We start from the raw sequence: 27,460 nt of genomic DNA, 5'->3' as shown, positions 1-27,460 counted from the left end.
ATTAATTGGGTCATTGATTAATTGATTAATTGGAGAATTGGTTCAATGGTTCAGTGATTAATTGATTAATTGGGTCAGTGATTAATTGATTAATTGGGTCATTGATTAATTGATTAATTGGAGAATTGGTTCAATGGTTCAGTGATTAATTGATTGTGTCAGTGATTAATTGGGTCATTGATTAATTGATTAATTGGTTCAGTGATTAATTGATTAATTGGGTCAGTGATTAATTGATTAATTGGAGAATTGGTTCATTGGTTCCTTGATTAATTGATTGATTGGAGAATTGGGGAATTGGGGAATTGGTTCAGTGATTGATTAATTGGGTCAGTGATTAATTGATTAATTGTGTCAGTAATTAATTGATTAATTAGGTAAGTGATTAATTGATTAATTGGGTCATTGATTAATTAGGTCAGTGATTAATTGATTAATTGGGTCGTTGATTAATTGATTAATTGGAGAATTGGTTCAATGGTTCAGTGATTAATTGATTAATTGGGTCAGTAATTAATTGATTAATTGGGTGATTAATTGATTAATTGGAGAATTGGTTCATTGTGTCAGTAATTAATTGATTAATTGGGTCAGTGATTAATTGATTAATTGGTTCATTGATTAATTGATTAATTGCTCAATTGGTTCATTGATTAATTGATTAATTGGAGAATTGGTTCAATGGTTCAGTGATTGATTGATTAATTGGGTCAGTGATTAATTGATTAATTGGTTCATTGATTAATTGATTAATTGCTTAATTGGTTCATTGATTAATTGATTAATTGGAGAATTGGTTCAATGGTTCAGTGATTAATTGATTAATTGGGTCAGTGATTAAATGATTAATTGGTTCAGTGATTAATTGATTAATTGGGTCAGTGATTAATTGATTAATTGGACAATTAGGGAATTGGTTCAGTGATTAATTGATTAATTGGGTCAGTGATTAATTGATTAATTGGTTCATTGATTAATTGATTAATTGGTTCATTGATTAATTGATTAATTGATTAATTGGGTCAGTAATTAATTGATTAATTGGCGAATTGGTTCAGTGATTAATTGATTAATTGATTAATGGGGTAATTGGTTCATTGAGGGATTGGATAATTGATTAATTGATTAATTGATTAATGGGGTAATTGGTTCATTGAGGGATTGGATAATTGATTAATTGATTAATTGATTAATGGGGTAATTGGTTCATTGACCCAGGGATTGATTCATTGATTAATTGATTAATTGATTAATTACACAGCAGGATTTAATCCAGGCTTTAATTAATCACGGGATTTGATTGAAACTGGGGTTAATTAATCCGGGGATTTAATTAAACCCAGCATTAATTAATCACAGTGTAGGAAAATATCTGGCATTAATTAATCTATTATTTAATGACCCCTGTCATTAATTAATCCATTATTTAATGAACCTGGCATTAATTAATCCATTATTTAATGAACCTGGCATTAATTAATCCATTATTTAATGAACCTGGCATTAATTAATCCATTATTTAATAACCCCTGTCATTAATTAATCCATTATTTAATGACCCCTGTCATTAATTAATCCATTATTTAATGAACCTGGCATTAATTAATCCATTATTTAATGACCCCTGTCATTAATTAATCCATTATTTAATGAACCTGGCATTAATTAATCCATTATTTAATGAACCTGTCATTAATTAATCCATTATTTAATGACCCCTGTCATTAATTAATCCATTATTTAATGAACCTGTCATTAATTAATCCATTATTTAATGAACCCCTGGCATTAATTAATCCATTATTTAATGAACCTGTCATTAATTAATCCATTATTTAATGACCCCTGGCATTAATTAATCCATTATTTAATGAACCTGGCATTAATTAATCCATTATTTAATGACCCCTGTCATTAATTAATCCATTATTTAATGAACCTGGCATTAATTAATCCATTATTTAATGACCCCTGTCATTAATTAATCCATTATTTAATGAACCTGGCATTAATTAATCCATTATTTAATGACCCCTGTCATTAATTAATCCATTATTTAATGAACCTGGCATTAATTAATCCATTATTTAATGACCCCTGTCATTAATTAATCCATTATTTAATGAACCCCTGTCATTAATTAATCCATTATTTAATGACCCCGGGCATTAATTAATCCATTATTTAATGACCCCTGTCATTAATTAATCCATTATTTAATGAACCCCTGTCATTAATTAATCCATTATTTAATGAACCTGGCATTAATTAATCCATTATTTAATGAACCTGTCATTAATTAATCCATTATTTAATGACCCCTGTCATTAATTAATCCATTATTTAATGAACCTGGCATTAATTAATCCATTATTTAATGAACCCCTGTCATTAATTAATCCATTATTTAATGAACCTGGCATTAATTAATCCATTATTTAATGAACCTGGCATTAATTAATCCATTATTTAATGAACCCCTGTCATTAATTAATCCATTATTTAATGAACCTGTCATTAATTAATCCATTATTTAATGAACCTGTCATTAATTAATCCATTATTTAATGACCCCTGTCATTAATTAATCCATTATTTAATGACCCCTGTCATTAATTAATCCATTATTTAATGAACCCCTGTCATTAATTAATCCATTATTTAATGAACCTGTCATTAATTAATCCATTATTTAATGAACCTGTCATTAATTAATCCATTATTTAATGACCCCTGGCATTAATTAATCCATTATTTAATGAACCCCTGGCATTAATTAATCCATTATTTAATGAACCTGTCATTAATTAATCCATTATTTAATGAACCCCTGTCATTAATTAATCCATTATTTAATGAACCTGTCATTAATTAATCCATTATTTAATGACCCCTGTCATTAATTAATCCATTATTTAATGAACCTGGCATTAATTAATCCATTATTTAATAACCCCTGTCATTAATTAATCCATTATTTAATGACCCCTGGCATTAATTAATCCATTATTTAATGAACCTGGCATTAATTAATCCATTATTTAATGACCCCTGGCATTAATTAATCCATTATTTAATGACCCCTGGCATTAATTAATCCATTATTTAATGAACCTGGCATTAATTAATCCATTATTTAATGACCCCTGTCATTAATTAATCCATTATTTAATGACCCCTGTCATTAATTAATCCATTATTTAATGACCCCTGTCATTAATTAATCCATTATTTAATGACCCCTGTCATTAATTAATCCATTATTTAATGACCCCTGTCATTAATTAATCCATTATTTAATGAACCTGTCATTAATTAATCCATTATTTAATGACCCCTGTCATTAATTAATCCATTATTTAATGAACCTGGCATTAATTAATCCATTATTTAATGAACCTGGCATTAATTAATCCATTATTTAATAACCCCTGTCATTAATTAATCCATTATTTAATGACCCCTGGCATTAATTAATCCATTATTTAATGAACCTGGCATTAATTAATCCATTATTTAATGACCCCTGTCATTAATTAATCCATTATTTAATGAACCTGGCATTAATTAATCCATTATTTAATGAACCTGTCATTAATTAATCCATTATTTAATGAACCTGGCATTAATTAATCCATTATTTAATGAACCTGTCATTAATTAATCCATTATTTAATGAACCTGGCATTAATTAATCCATTATTTAATAACCCCTGTCATTAATTAATCCATTATTTAATGACCCCTGTCATTAATTAATCCATTATTTAATGACCCCTGTCATTAATTAATCCATTATTTAATGAACCTGGCATTAATTAATCCATTATTTAATGACCCCTGTCATTAATTAATCCATTATTTAATGAACCTGTCATTAATTAATCCATTATTTAATGAACCCCTGTCATTAATTAATCCATTATTTAATGGACCTGGCATTAATTAATCCATTATTTAATGAACCTGGCATTAATTAATCCATTATTTAATGAACCTGGCATTAATTAATCCATTATTTAATGAACCTGTCATTAATTAATCCATTATTTAATGACCCCTGGCATTAATTAATCCATTATTTAATGAACCTGGCATTAATTAATCCATTATTTAATGACCCCTGGCATTAATTAATCCATTATTTAATGAACCTGTCATTAATTAATCCATTATTTAATGGACCTGGCATTAATTAATCCATTATTTAATGAACCTGTCATTAATTAATCCATTATTTAATGACCCCTGTCATTAATTAATCCATTATTTAATGAACCTGGCATTAATTAATCCATTATTTAATGAACCTGTCATTAATTAATCCATTATTTAATGAACCTGGCATTAATTAATCCATTATTTAATAACCCCTGTCATTAATTAATCCATTATTTAATGACCCCTGGCATTAATTAATCCATTATTTAATGAACCTGGCATTAATTAATCCATTATTTAATGAACCTGGCATTAATTAATCCATTATTTAATGACCCCTGTCATTAATTAATCCATTATTTAATGAACCTGTCATTAATTAATCCATTATTTAATGAACCTGTCATTAATTAATCCATTATTTAATGACCCCTGGCATTAATTAATCCATTATTTAATAACCCCTGTCATTAATTAATCCATTATTTAATGACCCCTGGCATTAATTAATTCATTATTTAATGAACCTGTCATTAATTAATCCATTATTTAATGACCCCTGTCATTAATTAATCCATTATTTAATGACCCCTGGCATTAATTAATCCATTATTTAATGACCCCGGGCATTAATTAATCCATTATTTAATGAACCTGTCATTAATTAATCCATTATTTAATGAACCTGGCATTAATTAATCCATTATTTAATGACCCCTGTCATTAATTAATCCATTATTTAATGAACCTGGCATTAATTAATCCATTATTTAATGACCCCTGGCATTAATTAATCCATTATTTAATGAACCTGGCATTAATTAATCCATTATTTAATGACCCCTGTCATTAATTAATCCATTATTTAATGACCCCGGGCATTAATTAATCCATTATTTAATGACCCCTGTCATTAATTAATCCATTATTTAATGAACCTGTCATTAATTAATCCATTATTTAATGAACCTGTCATTAATTAATCCATTATTTAATGAACCTGTCATTAATTAATCCATTATTTAATGACCCCTGGCATTAATTAATCCATTATTTAATGACCCCTGGCATTAATTAATCCATTATTTAATGAACCTGGCATTAATTAATCCATTATTTAATGACCCCTGTCATTAATTAATCCATTATTTAATGACCCCGGGCATTAATTAATCCATTATTTAATGACCCCTGTCATTAATTAATCCATTATTTAATGAACCTGTCATTAATTAATCCATTATTTAATGAACCTGTCATTAATTAATCCATTATTTAATGACCCCTGGCATTAATTAATCCATTATTTAATGACCCCTGTCATTAATTAATCCATTATTTAATGACCCCTGTCATTAATTAATCCATTATTTAATGAACCTGTCATTAATTAATCCATTATTTAATGACCCCTGTCATTAATTAATCCATTATTTAATGACCCCTGGCATTAATTAATCCATTATTTAATGAACCTGGCATTAATTAATCCATTATTTAATGAACCTGTCATTAATTAATCCATTATTTAATGAACCTGTCATTAATTAATCCATTATTTAATGACCCCTGTCTTTAATTAATCCATTATTTAATGAACCTGGCATTAATTAATCCATTATTTAATGAACCTGGCATTAATTAATCCATTATTTAATGACCCCTGTCATTAATTAATCCATTATTTAATGACCCCTGGCATTAATTAATCCATTATTTAATGACCCCGGGCATTAATTAATCCATTATTTAATGACCCCTGGCATTAATTAATCCATTATTTAATGAACCTGTCATTAATTAATCCATTATTTAATGAACCTGGCATTAATTAATCCATTATTTAATGACCCCTGTCATTAATTAATCCATTATTTAATGAACCTGTCATTAATTAATCCATTATTTAATGACCCCTGTCATTAATTAATCCATTATTTAATGACCCCTGGCATTAATTAATCCATTATTTAATGACCCCGGGCATTAATTAATCCATTATTTAATGAACCTGTCATTAATTAATCCATTATTTAATGACCCCTGGCATTAATTAATCCATTATTTAATGAACCTGGCATTAATTAATCCATTATTTAATGAACCTGGCATTAATTAATCCATTATTTAATGACCCCGGGCATTAATTAATCCATTATTTAATGACCCCTGTCATTAATTAATCCATTATTTAATGGAAAATCGGAACAAAAAAATTCTAAAAAATGAGGAAAAGAAACGGAGAAAAATCAGGAAAAATGGTGAAGAAATGAAAAAAAAAATGTGGAAAAAATTGAAAAAAAAATGGGGGAAAAAAGCTAAAAATGGGGAAAAAAATCAGAAAATAATTAGGAAAAAAAAGGTGAAAAAATGGGAAAAGAATGGGAAAAAAAATCCTGAAAAATGGGGCAAGAATGAGGAAAAAAAAATCTTAAAAATTTGGAAAAAAAAAAGAGAAAAGGATAGAAAAAAAAGGAAAAAAAATGGGAAAAATTTGGAAAAAAATGCTGGAAAAAAGGTGTAAAAATGGGAAAAAAACATGGAAAAAAATCAGGGAAAAATTGAAAGAAGTTTGGAAAAAATCGGGACAAAATCTGAAAAAATTGGGGAAAAATGGGGAAAAAAATTAGCAAAATATAGGGAAAAAATGGAAAAAAAAATCAAAAAAATAGAGAAAAAACTGGGGACTCAATTGGGAAAAGATGGGGAGAATTTAGAAAAAATGCTGGAAAAAAGCTGAAAATTGGGAAAAAATGGGAAAAATTGAGAAAAATGTTAAAAAAAGGGGTAAAAATGGGAAAAAATCAGCAAAAAAATTGGGAAAAAATGGGGGGAAAATCAGCAAAAAATTGGGGAAAAAAGGGAAAAAATTGGGGGAAAAATGGGAAAAAAAGGGGGAAAATCGGAAAAAAAATCAGCAAAAAATGGTGAAAAAATGGGGAAAAAATGAGAAAAAAAGGGGGGAAAATCAGGAAAAAAGGGATAAAATTGGCAAAAAATTGGGAAAAAAATGGGGAAAAAATAGGAAAAAAATCAGGAAAAAAATTCGGAAAAAAGGGGAAAAAATGGGAAAAAATCAGCAAAAAATTGGGAAAAAATGGGGAAAAATCAGCAAAAAATTGGGAAAAAATCAGCAAAAAATTGGGAAAAATTGGGAAAAAAATCAGCAAAAAATTGGGAAAAAATCGGAAAAAATAGCAAAAAAAATGGGAAAAAATGGAAAAAAATTGGGAAAAATGGGGGAAAAAATCAGAAAAAAATCGGCAAAAAATGGGGAGAAATGAGGAAAAAATCAGGAAAAAATGAGGAAAAAATTGGAAAAAAATCAGCAAAAAATTGGCAAAAAAATGGGAGAAATTGGGTAAAAATCAGCAAAAAGTTGGAAAAAAATCAGCAAAAAATGGGGAAAAAAATCAGAAAAAAATTGGGAAAAATCAGCAAAAAATGGGAAAAAATCGGCAAAAAATTGGCAAAAATGGGGAAAAAATGGGGAAAAATTGGCAAAAAATGAGAAAAAATGGGGAAAATTGGGGAAAAAATGGGAAAAAATGGAGAAAAAAATCAGCAAAAAATGGGAAAAAATCAGCAAAAAGTGGTGAAAAATCAGGAAAAAAATTGGGAAAAATTGGGAAAAAAATCAGCAAAAAATTGGGAGAAAAATCCGAAAAAAATGGGGAAAATGGGGAAAAAAAATCAGCAAAAAATGGTGAAAAATCAGGAAAATAATTGGGAAAAATTGGGAAAAAAATCAGCAAAAAATTGGGAGAAATGGGGTAAAAATCAGGAAAAAATGAGGAAAAAATGGGAAAAAAATCAGCAAAAAATGGGAAAAATTGGGTAAAAATCAGCAAAAAATTGGAAAAAAATCAGCAAATAATGGGTAAAAAATCGGAAAAAATTGGGAAAAATCAGCAAAAAATCAGCAAAAAATGGGAAAAAATCGGCACTAAATGGGGAAAAAATTGGCGAAAAATGGGGAGAAAAAATGGGGAAAAAATCAGCAAAAAATGGGGAAAATAATGTGGAAAAATGGGGAAAATTTGGAAAAAAATCAGCAAGAAATGGGTAAAAAATCGGAAAAAAATGGCAAAAAAATGGGAAAATTTGGGAAAAAAATGGGGAAAAATGGGTAAAAATTGGAAAAAATTGGGAAAAATCAGCAAAAAATCAGCAAAAAATGTGGAAAAAATGTGAAAAAATCGCCAAAAAATTGGGAAAAAAATCGGCAAAAAATTGGGAAAAAAATGGGAAAAATTGGCAAAAAATTGGGGAAAAATCGGCAAAAAATGGGGAAAAAAACAGGAAAAAATGGGAAAAAATTGGCAAAAAAAAGGGCAAAAAATGGGAAAAAATTGGGAAAAAAATCAGCAAAAAATTGGGGAAAAAATTGGAAAAAAATTGGGAAAAATGGGGAAAAAAATCAGGAAAAATGGGAAAAAATGGGGAAAAAATCAGCAAAAAATTGGCAAAAACGGGAAAAAATGGGGAAAAAATGGGAAAAAAATGGGAAAAAATGGGAAAAAATCAGGAAAAAAATTCGGAAAAAAATGGGAAAAATTCGGCAAAAAATTGGGAGAAAATCGGAAAAAAATGGCAAAAAAATTGGGAAAAATCAGCAAAAAATGGGAAAAAAAGGACAAAATTAGGGAAAAAAATTGGCAAAAAAATGGGGAAAAATCGGAAAAAAATTGGGAAAAATCGGAAAAAAATTGGGAAAAATGGGGAAAAAAATCAGGAAAAATGGGAAAAAATGGGGAAAAATCAGCAAAAAATTGGCAAAATCAGGAAAAAATGGGAAAAAATTAGGAAAAAATCGGAAAAAAATTGGGGAAAAAATGGGGAAGAAATCGGCAAAAAATTGGCAAAAACGGGAAAAATTGGCAAAAAAATGGGAAAAAATGGGGGAAAAATGGGGAAAAATGGGGAAAAATGGGGAAAAATGGGGAAAAAATGGGGAAAAATGGGGGAAAAATGGTGAAAAAACTGGGGAAAAAAATCAGGAAAAAAAATTCGGAAAAAATGGGAAAAAAATGAGGAAGAAAATCAGCAATAAAATGGGGACAAAATGGGGAAAAATCAGCAAAAGAAGGGGAAAAAAATGGGGAAAAAAATGGCAAAAAATTGGGAAAAAAATTTAGGAAAAAAAATCAGCGAGAAATGGCGATAAAAAGGGGGAAGAAGGGCGGGAGAGGGCGGGGCGGGAGGGGGCGGGGCAGGAGGGGGCGGGGAAGGAGGGGGCGGGGAAGGAGAGGGCGGGGCAGGAGGGGGCGGGTAGGGAGAGGGCGGGGCGGGAGAGGGCGGGGAGGGAGAGGGCGGGGCAGGAGGGGGCGGGTAGGGAGAGGGCGGGGCGGGAGAGGGCGGGGAGGGAGAGGGCGGGGCAGGCGAGGGCGGGGCATGCGAGGGCGGGGCATGCGAGGGCGGGGCATGCGGGAGCCGGGCATGCGAGGGCGGGGCATGCGAGGGCGGGGCATGCGAGGGCGGGGCATGCGAGGGCCGGGCATGCGGGGGCGGGGCATGCGAGGGCGGGGCATGCGAGGGCGGGGCATGCGAGGGCGGGACATGCGAGGGCGGGGCATGCGAGGGCGGGGCATGCGAGGGCGGGGCATGCGAGGGCGGGGCATGCGAGGGCGGGACATGCGAGGGCGGGGCATGCGAGGGCGGGGCATGCGAGGGCGGGGCATGCGAGGGCGGGGCATGCGAGGGCGGGACATGCGAGGGCGGGGCATGCGAGGGCGGAGCATGCGGGGGCCGGGCATGCGGGGGCGGGGCATGCGAGGGCGGGGCATGCGAGGGCGGGGCGGGGCAGGCGGCGCGGGCCTGACGCGGCCGCTCTCTGTCCCCTCAGTGCACCAACGGCCACCTGATGTGCGCCGGCTGCTTCATTCACCTGCTGGCGGACTCGCGGCTCAAGGAGGAGCAGGCCACGTGTCCCAATTGTCGCTGCGAGATCTCCAAGAGCCTTTGCTGCCGCAACCTGGCCGTGGAGAAAGCCGTGAGCGAGCTGCCCGCAGAGTGCGGCTTCTGCGCCCGCCAGTTCCCGCGGGCCCTGCTCGAGAGGCACCAGAAGGAGGAGTGCCACGACAGGTGAGGATGAGCTGGGGTAAAGGTGAGGGGTTAATGGGGAGGAGGGTGGGGCGGGGGTTAGTGGGGGGTTTAGTGGGGTGGGATGGGGAGTGATGGGGGTTTAATGGGGTTTAGTGGGGGTTAATGGCGGTTTAATGGGGTTTAATGGGGTGGGACGGGGGTTAGTGGGGGTTAATTGGGTGGGATGGGGTTTAGTGGGGGTTTAGTGGGGTGGGATGGGGAGTAATGGGGGTTTAAAGGGGTTTAATGGGATGGGATGGGGATTTAATGGGGGTTAATGGGATTTACTGGGGTGGGATGGGGTTTAGTGGGGGTTTAATGGGGTGGGATGGGGGTTAATGGGGGTTTAATGGGGTTTAGTGGGGGTTTAGTGGGATGGGGTTTAGTGGGGGTTTAGGGGGGTGGGATGGGGATAATGGGGGTTTAAAGGGGTGGGATGGGGAGTAATGGGGTTTAATGGGGTTTAATGGGGGTTTAGTGGGGTGGGATGGGGGTTTAGTGGGGGTTTAGTGGGGTGGGATGGGGAGTAATGGGGCTTTAATGGGGTTTAGTGGGGGTTAATGGCGGTTTAATGGGGTTTAATGGGGTGGGATGGGGGTTAATGGGGGTTTAATGGGGTTTAGTGGGGGATTAATGGAGATTAGTGGGGTTTAATGGGGTGGGATGGGGATAATGGGGGTTAGTGGGCTGGGATGGGGGTTTAGTGGGGTTTAATGGGGTGGCATGGGGGATAATGGGGGTTTAATGGGGGTTTAGTGGGAGTTAATCGGGTGGGATGAGGGTTTAGGGGGGTGGGATGGGGGTTAGTGGGGATTTAGTGGGGTGGGATGGGGGTAATGGGGTTTACTGGGGTGGGATGGGGGTTAATGGGGGTTTAATGGGGTGGGATGTGGGTTTAGTGGGGTGGGATGGGGGTTTAGTGTGGTGGCATGGAGGGTAATGGGGTTTAATGGGATTTACTGGGGTGGGATGGGGGTTTAGTCTGGTTTAATGGGGTGGGATGGGGAGTAATGGGGTTTAATGGGGTGGGATGGGGGTTACTGGGGTGGGATGGGGGTTAATGGGGGTTTAATGGGGAGGGATGGGGATTTATTGGGGTTTATTGGGGTTTAATGGGATGGGATGGGGGGTAATGGGGGTTTAATGGTGTTTAGTGGGGGTTTAGTGGGGTGGGATGGGGGTTACTGGGGTGGGATGGGGTTTAGTGGGGTTTAATGGGGTGGGATGGGGGTGTAGTGTGCTGGGATGGGGGGTATTGGGGATTAATGAGGTTTAATGGGATGGGATGGGGGTTAATGGGGGTTTAATGGGGTTTAGTGGGGTGGGATGGGGGTTAATGGGGGTTTAATGGAGATTAGTGGGGGTTAATGGGGGTTTGTGAGGGTTTAATGGGGTGGGATGGGGTTTAATGGGGTGGGATGGGGATTTAATGGGGTTTAATGGGGTTTAATGGGGTTTAATGGGGTTTAATGGAGCTTTAATGGGGTTTAATGGGGTTAATGGGGGTTTAATGGTTTGTGAGGGTTTAATGGGGAGGGATGGGGTTTAATGGGGTTTAATGGGGTTTAATGGGGTGGGATGGGGATTTAATGGGGTTTAATGGGGTGGGATGGGGTTTTAATGGGGTTTAATGGGGTTGATGTGGGTTAATGGGTGTTTAATGGAGCTTTAATGGGGTTTAATGGGGTTAAGGGGGGTGAATGGGGGTTTAATGGTATTTAATGGTATTTAATGGGGTTAATGGGGTTAATGGGGTTAATGGGGTTTAATGGGGTTAATGGGGTTTAATGGGGCTTTAATGGGGTTTAATGGGATGGGATGGGAGATTAGTGGTGTTTAATTGGGATTACTGGGGATTTAATGGGGTTTAATGGGGCTTACTGGGGGTTTAATGGGATTGAATGGGGATTTTAGGAGCTTTTTTGAGGATTTTTTTTGGATTTTTAGGGGTTTTCTTAGGATATTTTGAGGATTTTTTAGAGGTTTTTTTGGGTTTCTTTTTTGGGATAGGAGTGATTTTCTGGGTTTATTTGGGAATTTTTAGGGGTATTTTAAAGTGGTTTTTTAGGATTTTTTGGAGTTTTTTGGGGGCATTTTTAAATGATTTTTTAGGACTATTTTCGGATTTTTTTGGGGATTATTTGGGGATGTTTTAGGATTTTTTAGGGGATTTTTTAAGGCAATTTCTGGGCGTTTTTGGGTTTTTCAGAGGGATTTTTTTTGTGGTTCCACACCTAAAAATTCCCAAGGTTCCTCTTGGACATCTCTCCCAAATTTCCCTCTCTGGTTTCCCATTTCCATCCCAAATTTCCCACTCTGATTTTCCATTTCCATCCCAAATTTCCCACTCTGATTTCCCATTTCCATCCCAAATTTCCCACTCTGATTTCCCATTTCCATCCCAAATTTCCCCCTGTGATTCCCCATTTCCCTCCCAAATTTCCCCCTCTGATTCCCCATTTCCCTCCCAAATTTCCCACTCTGATTTCCCATTTCCCTCCCAAATTTCCCACTCTGATTTCCCATTTCCATCCCAAATTTCCCACTCTGATTTCCCATTTCCATCCCAAATTTCCCCCTGTGATTCCCCATTTCCCTCCCAAATTTCCCCCTCTGATTCCCCATTTCCCTCCCAAATTTCCCACTCTGATTTCCCATTTCCATCCCAAATTTCCCACTCTGATTTCCCATTTCCATCCCAAATTTCCCTCTCTGATTTCCCATTTCCATCCCAAATTTCCCACTCTGATTTCCCATTTCCATCCCAAATTTCCCTCTCTGATTTTCCATTTCCATCCCAAATTTCCCCCTCTGATTTCCCATTTCCATCCCAAATTTCCCACTCTGATTTCCCATTTCCATCCCAAATTTCCCCCTCTGATTCCCCATTTCCATCCCAAATTTCCCCCTCTGATTTCCCATTTCCATCCCAAATTTCCCACTCTGATTCCCCATTTCCATCCCAAATTTCCCCCTCTGATTTTCCATTTCCATCCCAAATTTCCTCCTCTCATTCCCCATTTCCATCCCAAATTTCCCCCTCTGATTCCCCATTTCCATCCCAAATTTCCCCCTCTGATTTCCCATTTCCATCCCAAATTTCCCACTCTGATTTCCCATTTCCATCCCAAATTTCCCATTTCCATCCCAAATTTCCCCCTCTGGTTTCCCATTTCCATCCCAAATTTCTTTCTCTGATTCCCAATTTCCATCCCAAATTTCCCCCTCTGATTTTCCATTTCCATCCCAAATTTCCCACTCTGATTTTCCATTTCCATCCAAATTTCCCTCTCTGATTCCCCATTTCCATCCCAAATTTCCCATTTCCATCCCAAATTTCCCCCTCTGATTCCCCATTTCCATCCCAAATTTCCCATTTCCCTCCCAAATTTCCCTCTCTGATTTCCCTTTTTCATCCCAAATTTCTTTCTCTGATTCCCCATTTCCATCCCAAATTTCCCATTTCCCTCCCAAATTTCCCTCTCTGATTTCCCTTTTTCATCCCAAATTTCTTTCTCTGATTCCCCATTTCCATCCCAAATTTCCCATTTCCATCCCAAATTTCCCCCTCTGATTCCCCATTTCCCTCCCAAATTTCCCCCTCTGATTTCCCATTTCCATCCCAAATTTCCCCCTCTGATTCCCCATTTCCATCCCAAATTTCCATCCCAAATTTCCCATTTCCATCCCAAATTTCCCCCTCTGATTCCCCATTTCCATCCCAAATTTCTTTCTCTGATTTCCAATTTCCATCCCAAATTTCCCACTCTGATTTCCCATTTCCATCCAAATTTCCCCCTCTGATTCCCCATTTCCATCCCAAATTTCCCATTTCCATCCCAAATTTCTTTCTCTGATTCCCCATTTCCATCCCAAATTTCCCATTTCCATCCCAAATTTCCCCCTCCGATTCCCCATTTCCCTCCCAAATTTCCCTCTCCGATTTCCCCTTTCCCCCCCCATTCCCACCCCCCATTTTTCCCTTTATCAAACCCCCTCCAGAGAATTCCCCAATTTTTTATTTTCCTTTTTCCCCGCCGTCCCAGGGTGACCCAGTGCAAGTACAAGCGAATCGGCTGCCCCTGGCAGGGCCCTTTCCACGAGCTCTCCGTGCACGAATCCGAGTGCACGCATCCCACGAAAACCGGCAACGAGCTCATGGACATCCTGGACGAGATGGACCAAACCCGCAAGAAGGAGATGCAGCTCTACAACAGCATCTTCAGCCTCCTCAGCTTCGAGAAGATCGGCTACACCGGTACGGAAGCGCCGGAATTCCCGCTTTTCCCGAGCCTTCCTGGCCTTTGGGGAGCTTTGGTTGAGGTTTTTTTGGGGGTTTTGCCAAGGTTTTCCCAACGTTATTTAGAGTTTCCTAGAGGATTATTTGAGTTTTCCCAAGGTTTCTTGAGGTTTTCCAGAATTTTTTTTTTTTGGGATGGGGTTCTCTCAAGGATTTCGGGGGTTTTTGAAGAGTTTTGCCGTGTTTCGTGAAGGTTTTCCAAAAGTTTCCTGGGGTTTTGCCAAGGTTTTCTGAAGGTTCTTCAAAAGTTCTCCGAGGTTTTCTGGAGTTTCCCGGAAGTGTTTTAGGGGTTTTCCAAAGATTTTCCAAGGTTTTCCACTGTTTTCCCGATGTTTTCTGGAATTTTCTAGAAGTTTTTTTGGGTTTTCCCAAGGTTTTCTGTGGTTTTCCCAAGATTTTTTGGAGTTTTCCAGAAGTTTCCCAAAAGTTTTCCAAGGTTTTCTGAAAGGTTTTTTTGGGATTTTCCGGGGTTTTGCTGAGGTTTTCCAAAGGTTTCCCGGGGGTTTTCCCTCAAGGTTTTCTGGAGTTTCCCGGAAGTGTTTTAGGGGTTTTCCAAAGATTTTCCAAGGTTTTCCACTGTTTTCCCGATGTTTTCTGGAATTTTCCGGAAGTTTTTTTGGGTTTTTTCCCAAGGTTTTTTTCAGCCTGCTGAGCTTCGAGAAGATCGGCTACACCGGTACGGAAGCGCCGGAATTCCCGCTTTTCCCGAGCCTTCCTGGCCTTTGGGGAGCTTTGGTTGAGGTTTTTTTGGGGGTTTTGCCAAGGTTTTCCCAACGTTATTTAGAGTTTCCTAGAGGATTATTTGAGTTTTCCCAAGGTTTCTTGAGGTTTTCCAGAAATTTTTTTTTTTTGGGATGGGGTTCTCTCAAGGATTTCGGGGGTTTTTGAAGAGTTTTGCCGTGTTTCGTGAAGGTTTTCCAAAAGTTTCCTGGGGTTTTGCCAAGGTTTTCTGAAGGTTCTCCAAAAGTTCTCCGAGGTTTTCTGGAGTTTCCCGGAAGTGTTTTAGGGGTTTTCCAAAGATTTTCCAAGGTTTTCCACTGTTTTCCCGATGTTTTCTGGAATTTTCCAGAAGTTTTTTTGGGTTTTCCCAAGGTTTCCTGAGCTTTTCCCAAGGTTTTTTGGAGTTTTCCAGAAGTTTCCCAAAAGTTTTCCAAGGTTTTCTGAAAGGTTTTTTTGGGATTTTCCGGGGTTTTGCTGAGGTTTTCCAAAGGTTTCCCGGGGGTTTTCCCTCAAGGTTTTCTGGAGTTTCCCGGAAGTGTTTTAGGGGTTTTCCAAAGATTTTCCAAGGTTTTCCACTGTTTTCCCGATGTTTTCTGGAATTTTCCGGAAGTTTTTTTGGGTTTTTTTCCCAAGGTTTTTTTCAGCCTGCTGAGCTTCGAGAAGATCGGCTACACCGGTACGGAAGCGCCGGAATTCCCGCTTTTCCCGAGCCTTCCTGGCCTTTGGGGAGCTTTGGTTGAGGTTTTTTTGGGGGTTTTGCCAAGGTTTTCCCAACGTTATTTAGAGTTTCCTAGAGGATTATTTGGGTTTTCCCAAGGTTTCTTGAGGTTTTCCAGAAATTTTTTTTTTTGTGGTGGGGTTCTCTCAAGGATTTCGGGGGTTTTTGAAGAGTTTTGCCGTGTTTCGTGAAGGTTTTCCAAAAGTTTCCTGGGGTTTTGCCAAGGTTTTCTGAAGGTTCTCCAAAAGTTCTCCGAGGTTTTCTGGAGTTTCCCGGAAGTGTTTTAGGGGTTTTCCAAAGATTTTCCAAGGTTTTCCACTGTTTTCCCGATGTTTTCTGGAATTTTCTAGAAGTTTTTTTGGGTTTTCCCAAGGTTTTCTGAAGGTTCTCCAAAAGTTCTCCGAGGTTTTCTGGAGTTTCCCGGAAGTGTTTTAGGGGTTTTCCAAAGATTTTCCAAGGTTTTCCACTGTTTTCCCGATGTTTTCTGGAATTTTCCAGAAGTTTTTTTGGGTTTTCCCAAGGTTTTCTGTGGTTTTCCCAAGATTTTTTGGAGTTTTCCACAGGTTTTCTTGAAGTTTTCCCAAAGGTTTTCTGTGGTTTTCCCAAGGTTTTGCGGAGTTTTCCAGAAGTTTTCCGGCGTTTTCCAAAGGTTTTCCAAAGGTTTTTTTTGGGGTTTTGCCGAGGTTTTCCAAAGGTTTCCCAGGGTTTTCCCTCAAGGTTTTCTGGAGTTTCCCAAAAAGTTTTTTTGGGGTTTTCCAAGGTTTTCCACTGTTTTCCCGATGTTTTCTGGAATTTTCTGGAAGTTTTTTTTGGGGTTTCCAGACATTTTTTTTTGGGATGGGGTTCTCTCAAGGATTTCGGGGGTTTTTGAAGAGTTTTGCCGTGTTTCGTGAAGGTTTTCCAAAAGTTTCCTGGGGTTTTTCCAAGGTTTTCTGAAGGTTCTTTTGGGGTTGTCCCAGGTTTTCCTGAGGGTTTCCTGGGTTTTTCCAAGGTTTTTATGGAGTTTTCCAGGAGTTTTCTGGGATTTTCAAGAGATTTTCTGAAGGATTTCCAGACGTTTCTTGGGGTTTTCCAAAGATTTTCCGCGGTTTCCTCAAGGTTTTGTGGAGTTTTCCAGAAGTTTTCTTGGAGTTTGTCGAGGTTTCCTTGGGTTTTCCAAAAGTTTTTTTGGGGGTTTTGGCCGAGGTTTTTGGAAGGTTTTTTTGGGTTTTCCAGAGTTTTTCCAGCATTTTCTGGAGTTTTCCAGAAGTTTCTTGGGTTTTTCCCGAGGTTTTCTGAAGATTATTTTGGGATTTTCCAGGGTTTTTTCCAAGGTTTTCCAACGATTTTCTAGGGGTTTTCCATCACTTGCTGGAGTTTTCTAGAGCATTATTTGGGTTTTCCCAAGTTTTCTCAGGGTTTTCCAGAATTTTTTTAGGTTTTCTCAAGGATTTTGGGATTTTTGAAGGGTTTTCCCCTTGTTTTCCGAAGGTTTTCCAAAGTTTTTTTTGGGGTTTCTCCAAGATTTTCTGAAGGGTTTTTCATTTTCCCCGGGGTTTTCCCAAGGTTTTCTGGAGTTTTCCGGAAGTTTTCTGGGGTTTCCCAAAGGTTTTCCCAAGGTTTTCTGAAAGTTTTTTGGGGTTTTCCAAAGGTTTCCTGAAGTTTTTATGGGTTTTGCCAGGGTTTTCCAAAGGTTTCTTGCGGTTTTCCAAAGCTTTTCCAGAATTTTCCAAAGGTTTTTCAGGGTTTTCCGCATTTTTTTAGGGTTTTCACTTTTTTTCCGAAAGATTTTCTGTTGTTTTGGGAAGATTTTTGTGAGTTTCCGGGTGTTTTCCAAGGGTTTTCCGTGGGTTTTCTGAAGATTTTCCAGGTTTTTCCAAGGTTTCCCTGGATTTTCCTAATGTTTCCCAGGGTTTCCCAAAGCTTTTTTCTGGATTTTCTGAAAGCTTTTTTGGCTTTTCCCAAGATTTTCCATTGCTTTCCAAAGATTTTCCCAAGGTTTTCCCAGATTTTCCAATGGTTTTCAAAAGATTTTTTTTTTTTTTGGCTTTTCCAAAGCTTTTCTTTTTTGGAGGGGGTTTCTCAGGGTTTTCCGAAGGTTTTTCCAAAGGTTTCCCTGCGGGAAGCCGGAATTTGGGATTTCTCATGGAATTCCGGAAGGAATCCCAGGCCTTGGGGTTGGATCCGAGGTGGGAATTTGGGAATTCCGGAGGATAACGGTGAATGCCGGTGGGATCCGGTGAGAATTCCGGGAATTCTGTAGGATCCTGAGGAATCCAGTTTAGGATCTCATGATAATTCTGGGAATTCTATAGGGTCCTGAGGAATCCTGTTAGGATTCAGAGAGAATTTGGGGAATTTTTGAGGATCCAGGTGACTCCTCTTAGGATCTGGTGATAATTTTGGGAATTCTGTAGGATCCGGGTGAATCCTGATGGGATTCAGTGAGAAATTGGGGAATTCTGGAGGATAATGATGAATCCCTTTGGGATCCAGTGATAATTTAGGGAATGCGGTGGGGTAATGGTGACTCCAGTCAGGATTCCATGACAACTTTGGGATGGACTGGGATGGGATTGGGATGGACTGGGATAGACTGGGATGGGACTGGGATGGACTGGGATGAGATTGGGATGGAATTGGGATAGACTGGGATGGACTGGGATGGGATTGGGATGGACTGGGGTGGGATTGGGATAGGATAACAGGATGGACTGGGATGGGATTGGGATGGAATTGGGATAGACTGGGATGGACTGGGATGGGATTGGGATGGACTGGGATGAGATTGGGATAGGATAACAGGATGGACTGGGATGGGATTGGGATGGAATTGGGATAGACTGGGATGGACTGGGATGAGATTGGGATGGGATTGGGATCCCGGCTTTGGAGAATCCTGGTGACCCCAGTTCAGGATCTGGTGACAACTTTGGGAATTCTGTCGGATTCTGGTGACTCCAGTTCAGGATCCATTGATAATTCCCAGAATTCCGTAGAATAACGGTGAATCCTTGTAGGATGTGGTGATGATTTTGGGAATTCTGTGGGATAACGGTGAATAATGTGAGGATCCATTGATAATTCCCAGAATTCTGTGGGATCCTGGTGGCTCCAGTTTAGGATCTGGTGACAACTTTGGGAATTCTTTAGGATATCGGCAAATTCTGTTGGAATCCCATCACAGCTCTGAGAATTCCCAACCCTCCTCATCCCAAACACTCCTCGCCTTCCTCCCCACGTTCCCATTCCTGTACTCCCTTCCCCAGAGGTCCAGTTCCAACCGTACCGCACCGACGACTTCGTTGGGATGGACTGGGATGGGACTGGGATAGACTGGGATGGAATGGGATAGGATTGGGATGGAGTGGAATTGGACTGGGATGGGATTGGGATGGACTGGGATGGGATTGGGATGGAGTGGGATTGGACTGGGATGGGATTGGGATGGGATTGGGATGGACTGGGATGGGATTGGGATGGGATTGGGATGGACTGGGATAGGATTGGGATGGAGTGGGATTGGACTGGGATGGGATTGGGATAGGATTGGGATGGAGTGGAATTGGACTGGGATGGGATTGGGATGGGATTGGGATGGACTGGGATAGGATTGGCATGGAGTAGGATTGGACTGGGATAGGATTGGGATGAACTGGGATGGGATTGGGATCCCGGCTTTGGAGCATCCTGGTGAACTCAGTTTGGGATCTGGTGAGAATTTTGGGAATTCTGTGGGACAACGGTAAATCCTGTCAGGATCCATTGATAACTTTGGGAATTCCGTAGGATAACGGTAAATCCTGTCAGGCTCCATTGATAACTTTGGGAATTCCGTGGGATAACGGTAAATCCTGTCAGGCTCCACTGATAACTTTGGGAATTCCGTGGGATAACGGTAAATCCTGTCAGGATCCATTGATAACTTTGGGAATTCCGTGGGATCGTGGGAAATCCTGTCAGGCTCTATTGTTAACTTTGGGAATTCCGTGGGATAACGGTAAATCCAGTCAGGATCCATTGATAACTTTGGGAATTCCGTGGGATAACGGTAAATCCTGTCAGGCTCCATTGATAACTTTGGGAATTCCGTGGGATCGCGGTAAATCCTGTCAGGCTCCATTGATAACTTTGGGAATTCCGTGGGATCGCGGGAAATCCTGTCAGGCTCTATTGTTAACTTTGGGAATTCCGTGGGATAACGGTAAATCCAGTCAGGATCCATTGATAACTTTGGGAATTCCTTGGGATAACGGTAAATCCTGTCAGGCTCCATTGATAACTTTGGGAATTCCGTGGGATAACGGTAAATCCTGTCAGGATCCATTGATAACTTTGGGAATTCCGTGGGATATTGTAAATCCTGTCAGGATCCACTGATAACTTTGGGAATTCTGTGGGATAACGGTAAATCCTGTCAGGCTCCATTGATAACTTTGGGAATTCCGTGGGATAACGGTAAATCCTGTCAGGCTCCACTGATAACTTTGGGAATTCCGAAGGATAACGGTAAATCCTGTCGGCCTCCACTGATAACTTTGGGAATTCCGTGGGATAACGGTAAATCCTGTCAGGATCCACTGATAACTTTGGGAATTCTGTGGGATAACGGTAAATCCTGTCAGGCTCCATTGATACCTTTGGGAATTCCGTGGGATCGCAGTAAATCCAGTCAGGCTCCATTGATACCTTTGGGAATTCCGTGGGATCGCAGTAAATCCTGTCAGGATCCATTGATAACTTTGGGAATTCCGTGGGATAACGGTAAATCCTGTCAGGATCCATTGATAACTTTGGGAATTCCGTGGGATCGCAGTAAATCCTGTCAGGCTCCATTGATAACTTTGGGAATTCCGTGGGATAACGGTAAATCCTGTCAGGATCCATTGATAACTTTGGGAATTCCTTGGGATAGCGTCAAATCCTGTCAGGATCCACTGATAACTTTGGGAATTCTGTGGGATAACGGTAAATCCAGTCAGGCTCCATTGATAACTTTGGGAATTCCGTGGGATATTGTAAATCCTTTCAGGCTTCATTGATAACTTTGGGAATTCCGTGGGGTAGCGGTAAATCCTGTCAGGATCCACTGATAACTTTGGGAATTCTGTGGGATAACGGTAAATCCTGTCAGGCTCCATTGATACCTTTGGGAATTCTGTGGGATAGCAGTAAATCCTGTCAGGATCCATTGATAACTTTGGGAATTCCGTGGGATAGCGGTAAATCCTGTCAGGCTCCATTGATAACTTTGGGAATTCCGAAGGATAACGGTAAATCCTGTCAGGATCCACTGATAACATTGGGAATTCTGTAGGATAACGGTAAATCCAGTCAGGCTCCATTGATACCTTTGGGAATTCCGTGGGATAACAGTAAATCCTGTCAGGATCCATTGATAACTTTGGGAATTCCGTGGGATAACGGTAAATCCTGTCAGGATCCATTGATAACTTTGGGAATTCCTTGGGATAACGGTATATCCTGTCAGGATCCATTGATAACTTTGGGAATTCCGTGGGATAACGGTAAATCCCGTCAGGATCCATTGATAACTTTGGGAATTCCGTGGGATCGCAGTAAATCCTGTCAGGCTCCATTGATGACTTTGGGAATTCCGTGGGATCGCAGTAAATCCTGTCAGGCTCCATTGATAACTTTGGGAATTCCGTGGGATAACGGTAAATCCTGTCAGGCTCCATTGATAACTTTGGGAATTCTGTGGGATAACGGTAAATCCTGTCAGGATCCATTGATAACTTTGGGAATTCCGTGGGATCGTGGTAAATCCTGTCAGGATCCACTGATAACATTGGGAATTCCGTGGGATATTGTAAATCCTTTCAGGCTTCCTTGATAACTTTGGGAATTCCGTGGGGTAGCGGTAAATCCTGTCAGGATCCACTGATAACTTTGGGAATTCCGTCGGATAACGGTAATTCCTGTCAGGATCGCCTGATAACTTTGGGAATTCCGTGGGATAACGGTAAATCCTGTCAGGCTCCACTGATAACTTTGGGAATTCCGTGGGATCGCAGTAAATCCTGTCAGGCTCCATTGATGACTTTGGGAATTCCGTGGGATAACGGTAAATCCTGTCAGGCTCCATTGATAACTTTGGGAATTCCTTGGGATAACGGTAAATCCTGTCAGGCTCCATTGATAACTTTGGGAATTCCGTGGGATAACGGTAAATCCTGTCAGGATCCATTCATAACTTTGGGAATTCCTTGGGATAACGGTAAATCCTGTCAGGCTCCACTGATAACTTTGGGAATTCCGTGGGATAACGGTAAATCCTGTCAGGATCCATTGATAACTTTGGGAATTCTGTGGGATAGCGGTAAATCCTGTCAGGCTCCATTGATAACTTTGGGAATTCTGTGGGATAACGGTAAATCCTGTCAGGATCCATTGATAACTTTGGGAATTCCTTGGGATAACGGTAAATCCTGTCAGGCTCCACTGATAACTTTGGGAATTCCGTGGGATAACGGTAAATCCTGTCAGGATCCATTGATAACTTTGGGAATTCTGTGGGATAGCAGTAAATCCTGTCAGGCTCCATTGATAACTTTGGGAATTCCGAAGGATAACGGTAAATCCTGTCAGGATCCACTGATAACATTGGGAATTCTGTAGGATAACGGTAAATCCAGTCAGGCTCCATTGATACCTTTGGGAATTCCGTGGGATAACAGTAAATCCTGTCAGGATCCATTGATAACTTTGGGAATTCCGTGGGATAACGGTAAATCCTGTCAGGATCCATTGATAACTTTGGGAATTCCTTGGGATAACGGTAAATCCTGTCAGGATCCATTGATAACTTTGGGAATTCCTTGGGATAACGGTAAATCCTGTCAGGATCCATTGATGACTTTGGGAATTCCGTGGGATAACGGTAAATCCTGTCAGGCTCCACTGATACCTTTGGGAATTCCGTGGGATAACGGTAAATCCTGTCAGGCTCCATTGATAACTTTGGGAATTCCGTGGGATATTGTAAATCCTTTCAGGCTTCATTGATAACTTTGGGAATTCCGTGGGGTAGCGGTAAATCTTGTCAGGATCCACTGATAACTTTGGGAATTCCGTGGGATCGCGGTAAATCCTGTCAGGCTCCATTGATAACTTTGGGAATTCCTTGGGATAGCGTCAAATCCTGTCAGGATCCACTGATAACTTTGGGAATTCCGTGGGATAGCGGTAAATCCTGTCCGGCTCCATTGATAACTTTGGGAATTCCGAAGGATAACGGTAAATCCTGTCAGGATCCACTGATAACATTGGGAATTCTGTAGGATAACGGTAAATCCAGTCAGGCTCCATTGATACCTTTGGGAATTCCGTGGGATAACAGTAAATCCTGTCAGGATCCATTGATAACTTTGGGAATTCCTTGGGATAACGGTAAATCCTGTCAGGATCCATTGATAACTTTGGGAATTCCTTGGGATAACGGTAAATCCCGTCAGGCTCCATTGATCATCCCCAGAATTTTTTTAGGATAACGACCACTGGGAATTGCCAACCCCCCTCATCCCAACCACTCCTCGCCTTCCTCCCCACATTCCCATTCCCGTTCTCCCTTCCCCAGAGGTCCAGTTCCGCCCGTACCGCACCGACGACTTCATCACGCGCCTCTACTACGAGACGCCGCGCCTGACCGTGCTCAACCAGACCTGGGTGCTGAAGGCGCGCGTCAACGACTCGGAGCGCAACCCCAACCTGTCGTGCAAGCGCACGCTGAGCTTCCAGCTGATCCTCAAGAGCAAGGTCCAGTCCCCCATGGAATGCTCCTTCCTGCTGCTGGAAGGGCCCTACGACGACGTCAAGATCAACCCCGTCATCTACCACTTCGTCTTCAGCAACGAGAGCAACGAGACCGACTACATGGCGCTGCCCATCGTCGACTCGGTGGAGTGCAACAAACTGCTGGCGGCCAAGAACATCAACCTGCGGCTTTTTATATTCCAGATCCAAAAATAATAATAAAAGAACGACTTTTTTTTGGGGTTTTTTTTTTTTTTTTCCTTTTTTTTTTTTTTTTTTTTGGGAGGGGGGAAGGGGGAGGTGTGGATGAGTTTTGGCGGTGGTTGAAACGGTGGGAGGGGGTTTTGAAGTGAGAGGAAGCGGGTGGAGGAGTCGAGAATTGGTCGTGGTGTTACGGGAAAGGCTCGGGAACAACGGAATTGGCTTGAAAGCGTCAGAAGTTGGATTGAAACCATCAAAAGTTGGCTTGATACCGTAAAAAAGTTGGTCCGAACCCATCCAAAGTTGGCCTGAACCTATCTAAAGTTGGCTTGAAGCCATCAAAAATCAGTTTGGAACCATCAAAAATTGGTCCAAACCAACCAGAACTTGGTTTGAACCCAACCAGAGTTGGTAGAAACCACCAGAAGTTGGTTCCAAACTAAAAAAATTGGATTGAACCCATGAAAAAGTTTGCTTTAAACCACCAAGAACTGGTCCAATCCCACCAGAATTTGGATTGAACCCATCAAAAATTGGTTTGAAACCATCAAGAATTGGTCCAAGCGCATCCAAAGTTGGTTTGAAACCACCAAAAATTGGTCAAAACCCATCAAGAATTGGTCCAAGCCCACCAAAAATTGGTTTGAGCCCATCCAAGTTTGGGTGAAACCATCAACAATTGGTCCAAACCCATCCAAAGTTGGCTTGAACCCATCAAAAATTGGTCAAAACCCATCAAAAATTGGTTTGAAACCATCAAGGATTGGTCGAAACCGATCAGAAGTTGGCTTGAACCCATCCAAAGTTGGGTGAAACGTTAAAGATTGGCTTGAACCCATCCAAAGTTGGATGGAAAGAATCAACAATTGGTTTAAACCCATCGAAAGTTGGTCCGAACCCACCAGAATTTGGTTTGAACCCATCAAAAGTTGGATTGAAACCACCAAAAAAATTGGTCCAAAGAGATCCAAATTCGGTTTGAACCCATCCAAATTTGGGTGAACCCATCAAGAATTGGTTCAAACACATCAGAAATTGGCCTGAACCCATCAAAAATTGGTTTGAAGCGATAAAAAATTGGTCCGAACCCATCTAAAGTTGGGTGAAACCATCAAAAATCGGTTTGAATCCATTAAAAATCGGTTTGAAAAACGTCAAAAATTGGTCAAAACTCATCAAAAATTGGCCTAAAACCACCAAAATCGGCTTGAAACCTTCAAAAAATTGGTAAAAACACCTCAAAAATTGGTTTGAACCCGCCAAAAATTGGTCCAACCTCACCCAAAGTTGGTTTGAAACCACAAAAAATTGGCTTGAACTCATCAAAAATTGGTCCAAGCCCACCAAAAGTTGGATTGAACCCACCCAAAGGTCGTTCAAACACATCAAAAATCGATCCAAAAACACCCAGAGTTGGATTGAACTCATGAAAAATTGGTTTGAACCCTTCAAAAATTTGCTTTAAACCATCAAAATTTGGTCCGAAACCACCAGAATTCGATTTGAAACCGCCAAAAATTGGTTTGAAACGATAAAAAACTGACCCAAATCCACCAAAAGTTGGATTGAAACCACCCAAAGTTGGCTTGAACCCATCAAAAGTTGGTCCAAAGTCACCAAAAGTCGGATTCAACTCAACCGGAGTTGGTTTGAACCCATCAAAGGTTGGCTTGAAGCCCTCAAAGGTCGGTTTGAAACCACCAAAAAATTGGTCAAAACCGGTTAAAAATTGGTTTGATACCCTCAAAAGTCGGTTTGAAACCACCAAAAATTGGTCAAAACCCACCATAAGTTGGTTTAAACCATAAAAAATTGGTCAAAACCCATCAAAAGTCGGTGTGAAACCATCCAAAATCGGCCTGAAACCACCAAAAATTGGTTTGAAACCACCAAAAATGGGTGGAACCCTAAGAACGTCTTTAAAACTGTCAAAAATTGGTTTAAATCATAAAAAAAAAAAATTTGGTGAAAATGCAACAGGAAGGTCAAAAATGGGTGAAACCACCCCAAAATGGTTCAAAACCGCCAAAAATTGGCTTAAAACCGCCAAAATTGACTTAAAAGCCACAAAAAATGGGTGAAGCCAACAAAAATTGGTCTGAACCCAACAAAAATCGGTTTGAAACAACCAAAAATGGATGAAGGTGCAAAAAAAAAAAATTGTTCTGAAATCACCAAAAATGGGCTGGAAATGCCAAAAGTCGTTGGAAATCCGACGGAAGGGCCATGAAAGCGACAAAAGTCGATTAAAACCAACAAAAAAATGGTCGAAACTCAACAGAAAAATCTTGAAACGATCGAAAAATTGGTCGAAATCCACCAAAAATTGATGAAGGTGTCAAACAATTGGTGGAACCGCCAGAAAATGTTTGAAACCTTCAAAAATGGGTCTGAAATTGCCAAAAATGGGCTGAAAACGCCGAAAAATGGCGAAAAGCCGACGGAAGGGTCTTGAAGCCATCAAAAATCGGTCAAAACCGACAAAAATTGGTTGAAACGCCCAAAAAAATTCTTCCAAACCCAACACAAAGTCTTCAAAGCGCCAAAAATCGGCCTAAACCCACCAAAAAAATTGGTTTAAAACCACCCAAAATGGTTGAAGGCGTAAAAAAATTGGCGGAACCTTCCGAAATTCTTTGAAGCCATCAAAAATCGGTCAAAACCGACAAAAATTGGCTCGAAACTCCCAAAAATTCTTCCAAACCCAACAGGAAGTCTTGAAACCACCCAAAATTACTCCAAACCCACCCAAAAGGTCCCGACCCCACCCAAAACCTCCTCAACCCCAACCCAACCCCAAATCCCCAAAAAATCGGCGGAGACGCGACGGCAAAACCTCGGAAATGCCCGAAAACGACGGAAGAAAGTCCCGGAAAACGACGGATTTCGGCAAAGTCGACGGCGCCGGCGGCTCCTGGGAGGATTTTGGGGGATTTTGGGGGATTTTTGGGAGGGGAGGGGGCATTGACGGAGCGGGGGAGGGGCGGCGCGACCGCCGCTCGTTTTATTAGAGAATAAAAAAATTTGGGGAGTTTTCCAACTTTTGGGGGGTTTTAGGTTGGTTTTGGTGAAAACTGGAGGGGTTTTGACCCCCCCCCCAAAAAAAATTGAAGTTTTGGGATGGTTTTGACCAAAGTTTGAAATTTTGGGTTGATTTTGGTGGAAATTGGGAGGGGTTTTTGACCTAAAATTTGAAGTTTTGGGGTGATTTTGGTGAAACTTTGAAGTTTTGGGATGGTTTGGACCAGATTTTGAAAGTTTGCGGTGGCTTGGTTGAAAATCGAAAGGGTTTGACCAAAAATTTGAATTTTCGGGGTGGTTTTGACCAAAATTTGAAGATTTTGGGGTGGTTTTGATAAAAATTCGAGAGGTTTGAAAAGTTTCCGGGGTGGTTTTGGTGAAAAATTTGAGGTTCTCGGGATGGTTTTGACCAAAATTTGCTGATTTACCCCAAATTTGCTTCATTTGACCAAAAGTTGAGGATTTTGGGATGGGTTTCACCAAAATTTGAGGGATTTGAT

At 40.1% G+C, this 27,460-nt stretch overlaps 1 protein-coding gene across 1 annotated transcript in view; it reads left to right on the top strand.

Annotated features, from left to right (window-relative positions):
* The window catches only part of ZFTRAF1 (zinc finger TRAF-type containing 1), a 28,034-nt gene extending 4,060 nt beyond the window's left edge, over positions 1 to 23,974 (top strand). Inside the window, exons 2-4 of the mRNA XM_062505023.1 lie at positions 10,007 to 10,245; positions 14,292 to 14,503; positions 23,563 to 23,974. Coding sequence (XP_062361007.1) covers positions 10,007 to 10,245; positions 14,292 to 14,503; positions 23,563 to 23,954 — 843 coding nt within the window. The 3' untranslated portion in view covers positions 23,955 to 23,974. The remainder of the gene's footprint in view (positions 1 to 10,006; positions 10,246 to 14,291; positions 14,504 to 23,562) is intronic.
* The last annotated feature ends 3,486 nt before the right edge of the window (positions 23,975 to 27,460 follow it).

The sequence above is a fragment of the Cinclus cinclus genome, chromosome 1 (genome assembly GCF_963662255.1).
Source record: "Cinclus cinclus chromosome 1, bCinCin1.1, whole genome shotgun sequence".
Classification (NCBI taxonomy): Eukaryota; Metazoa; Chordata; class Aves; order Passeriformes; family Cinclidae; genus Cinclus; species Cinclus cinclus.
The sequence above is the reverse complement of the archived record's forward strand: the minus strand, read 5'-3'. Positions and strand labels throughout refer to the sequence as shown.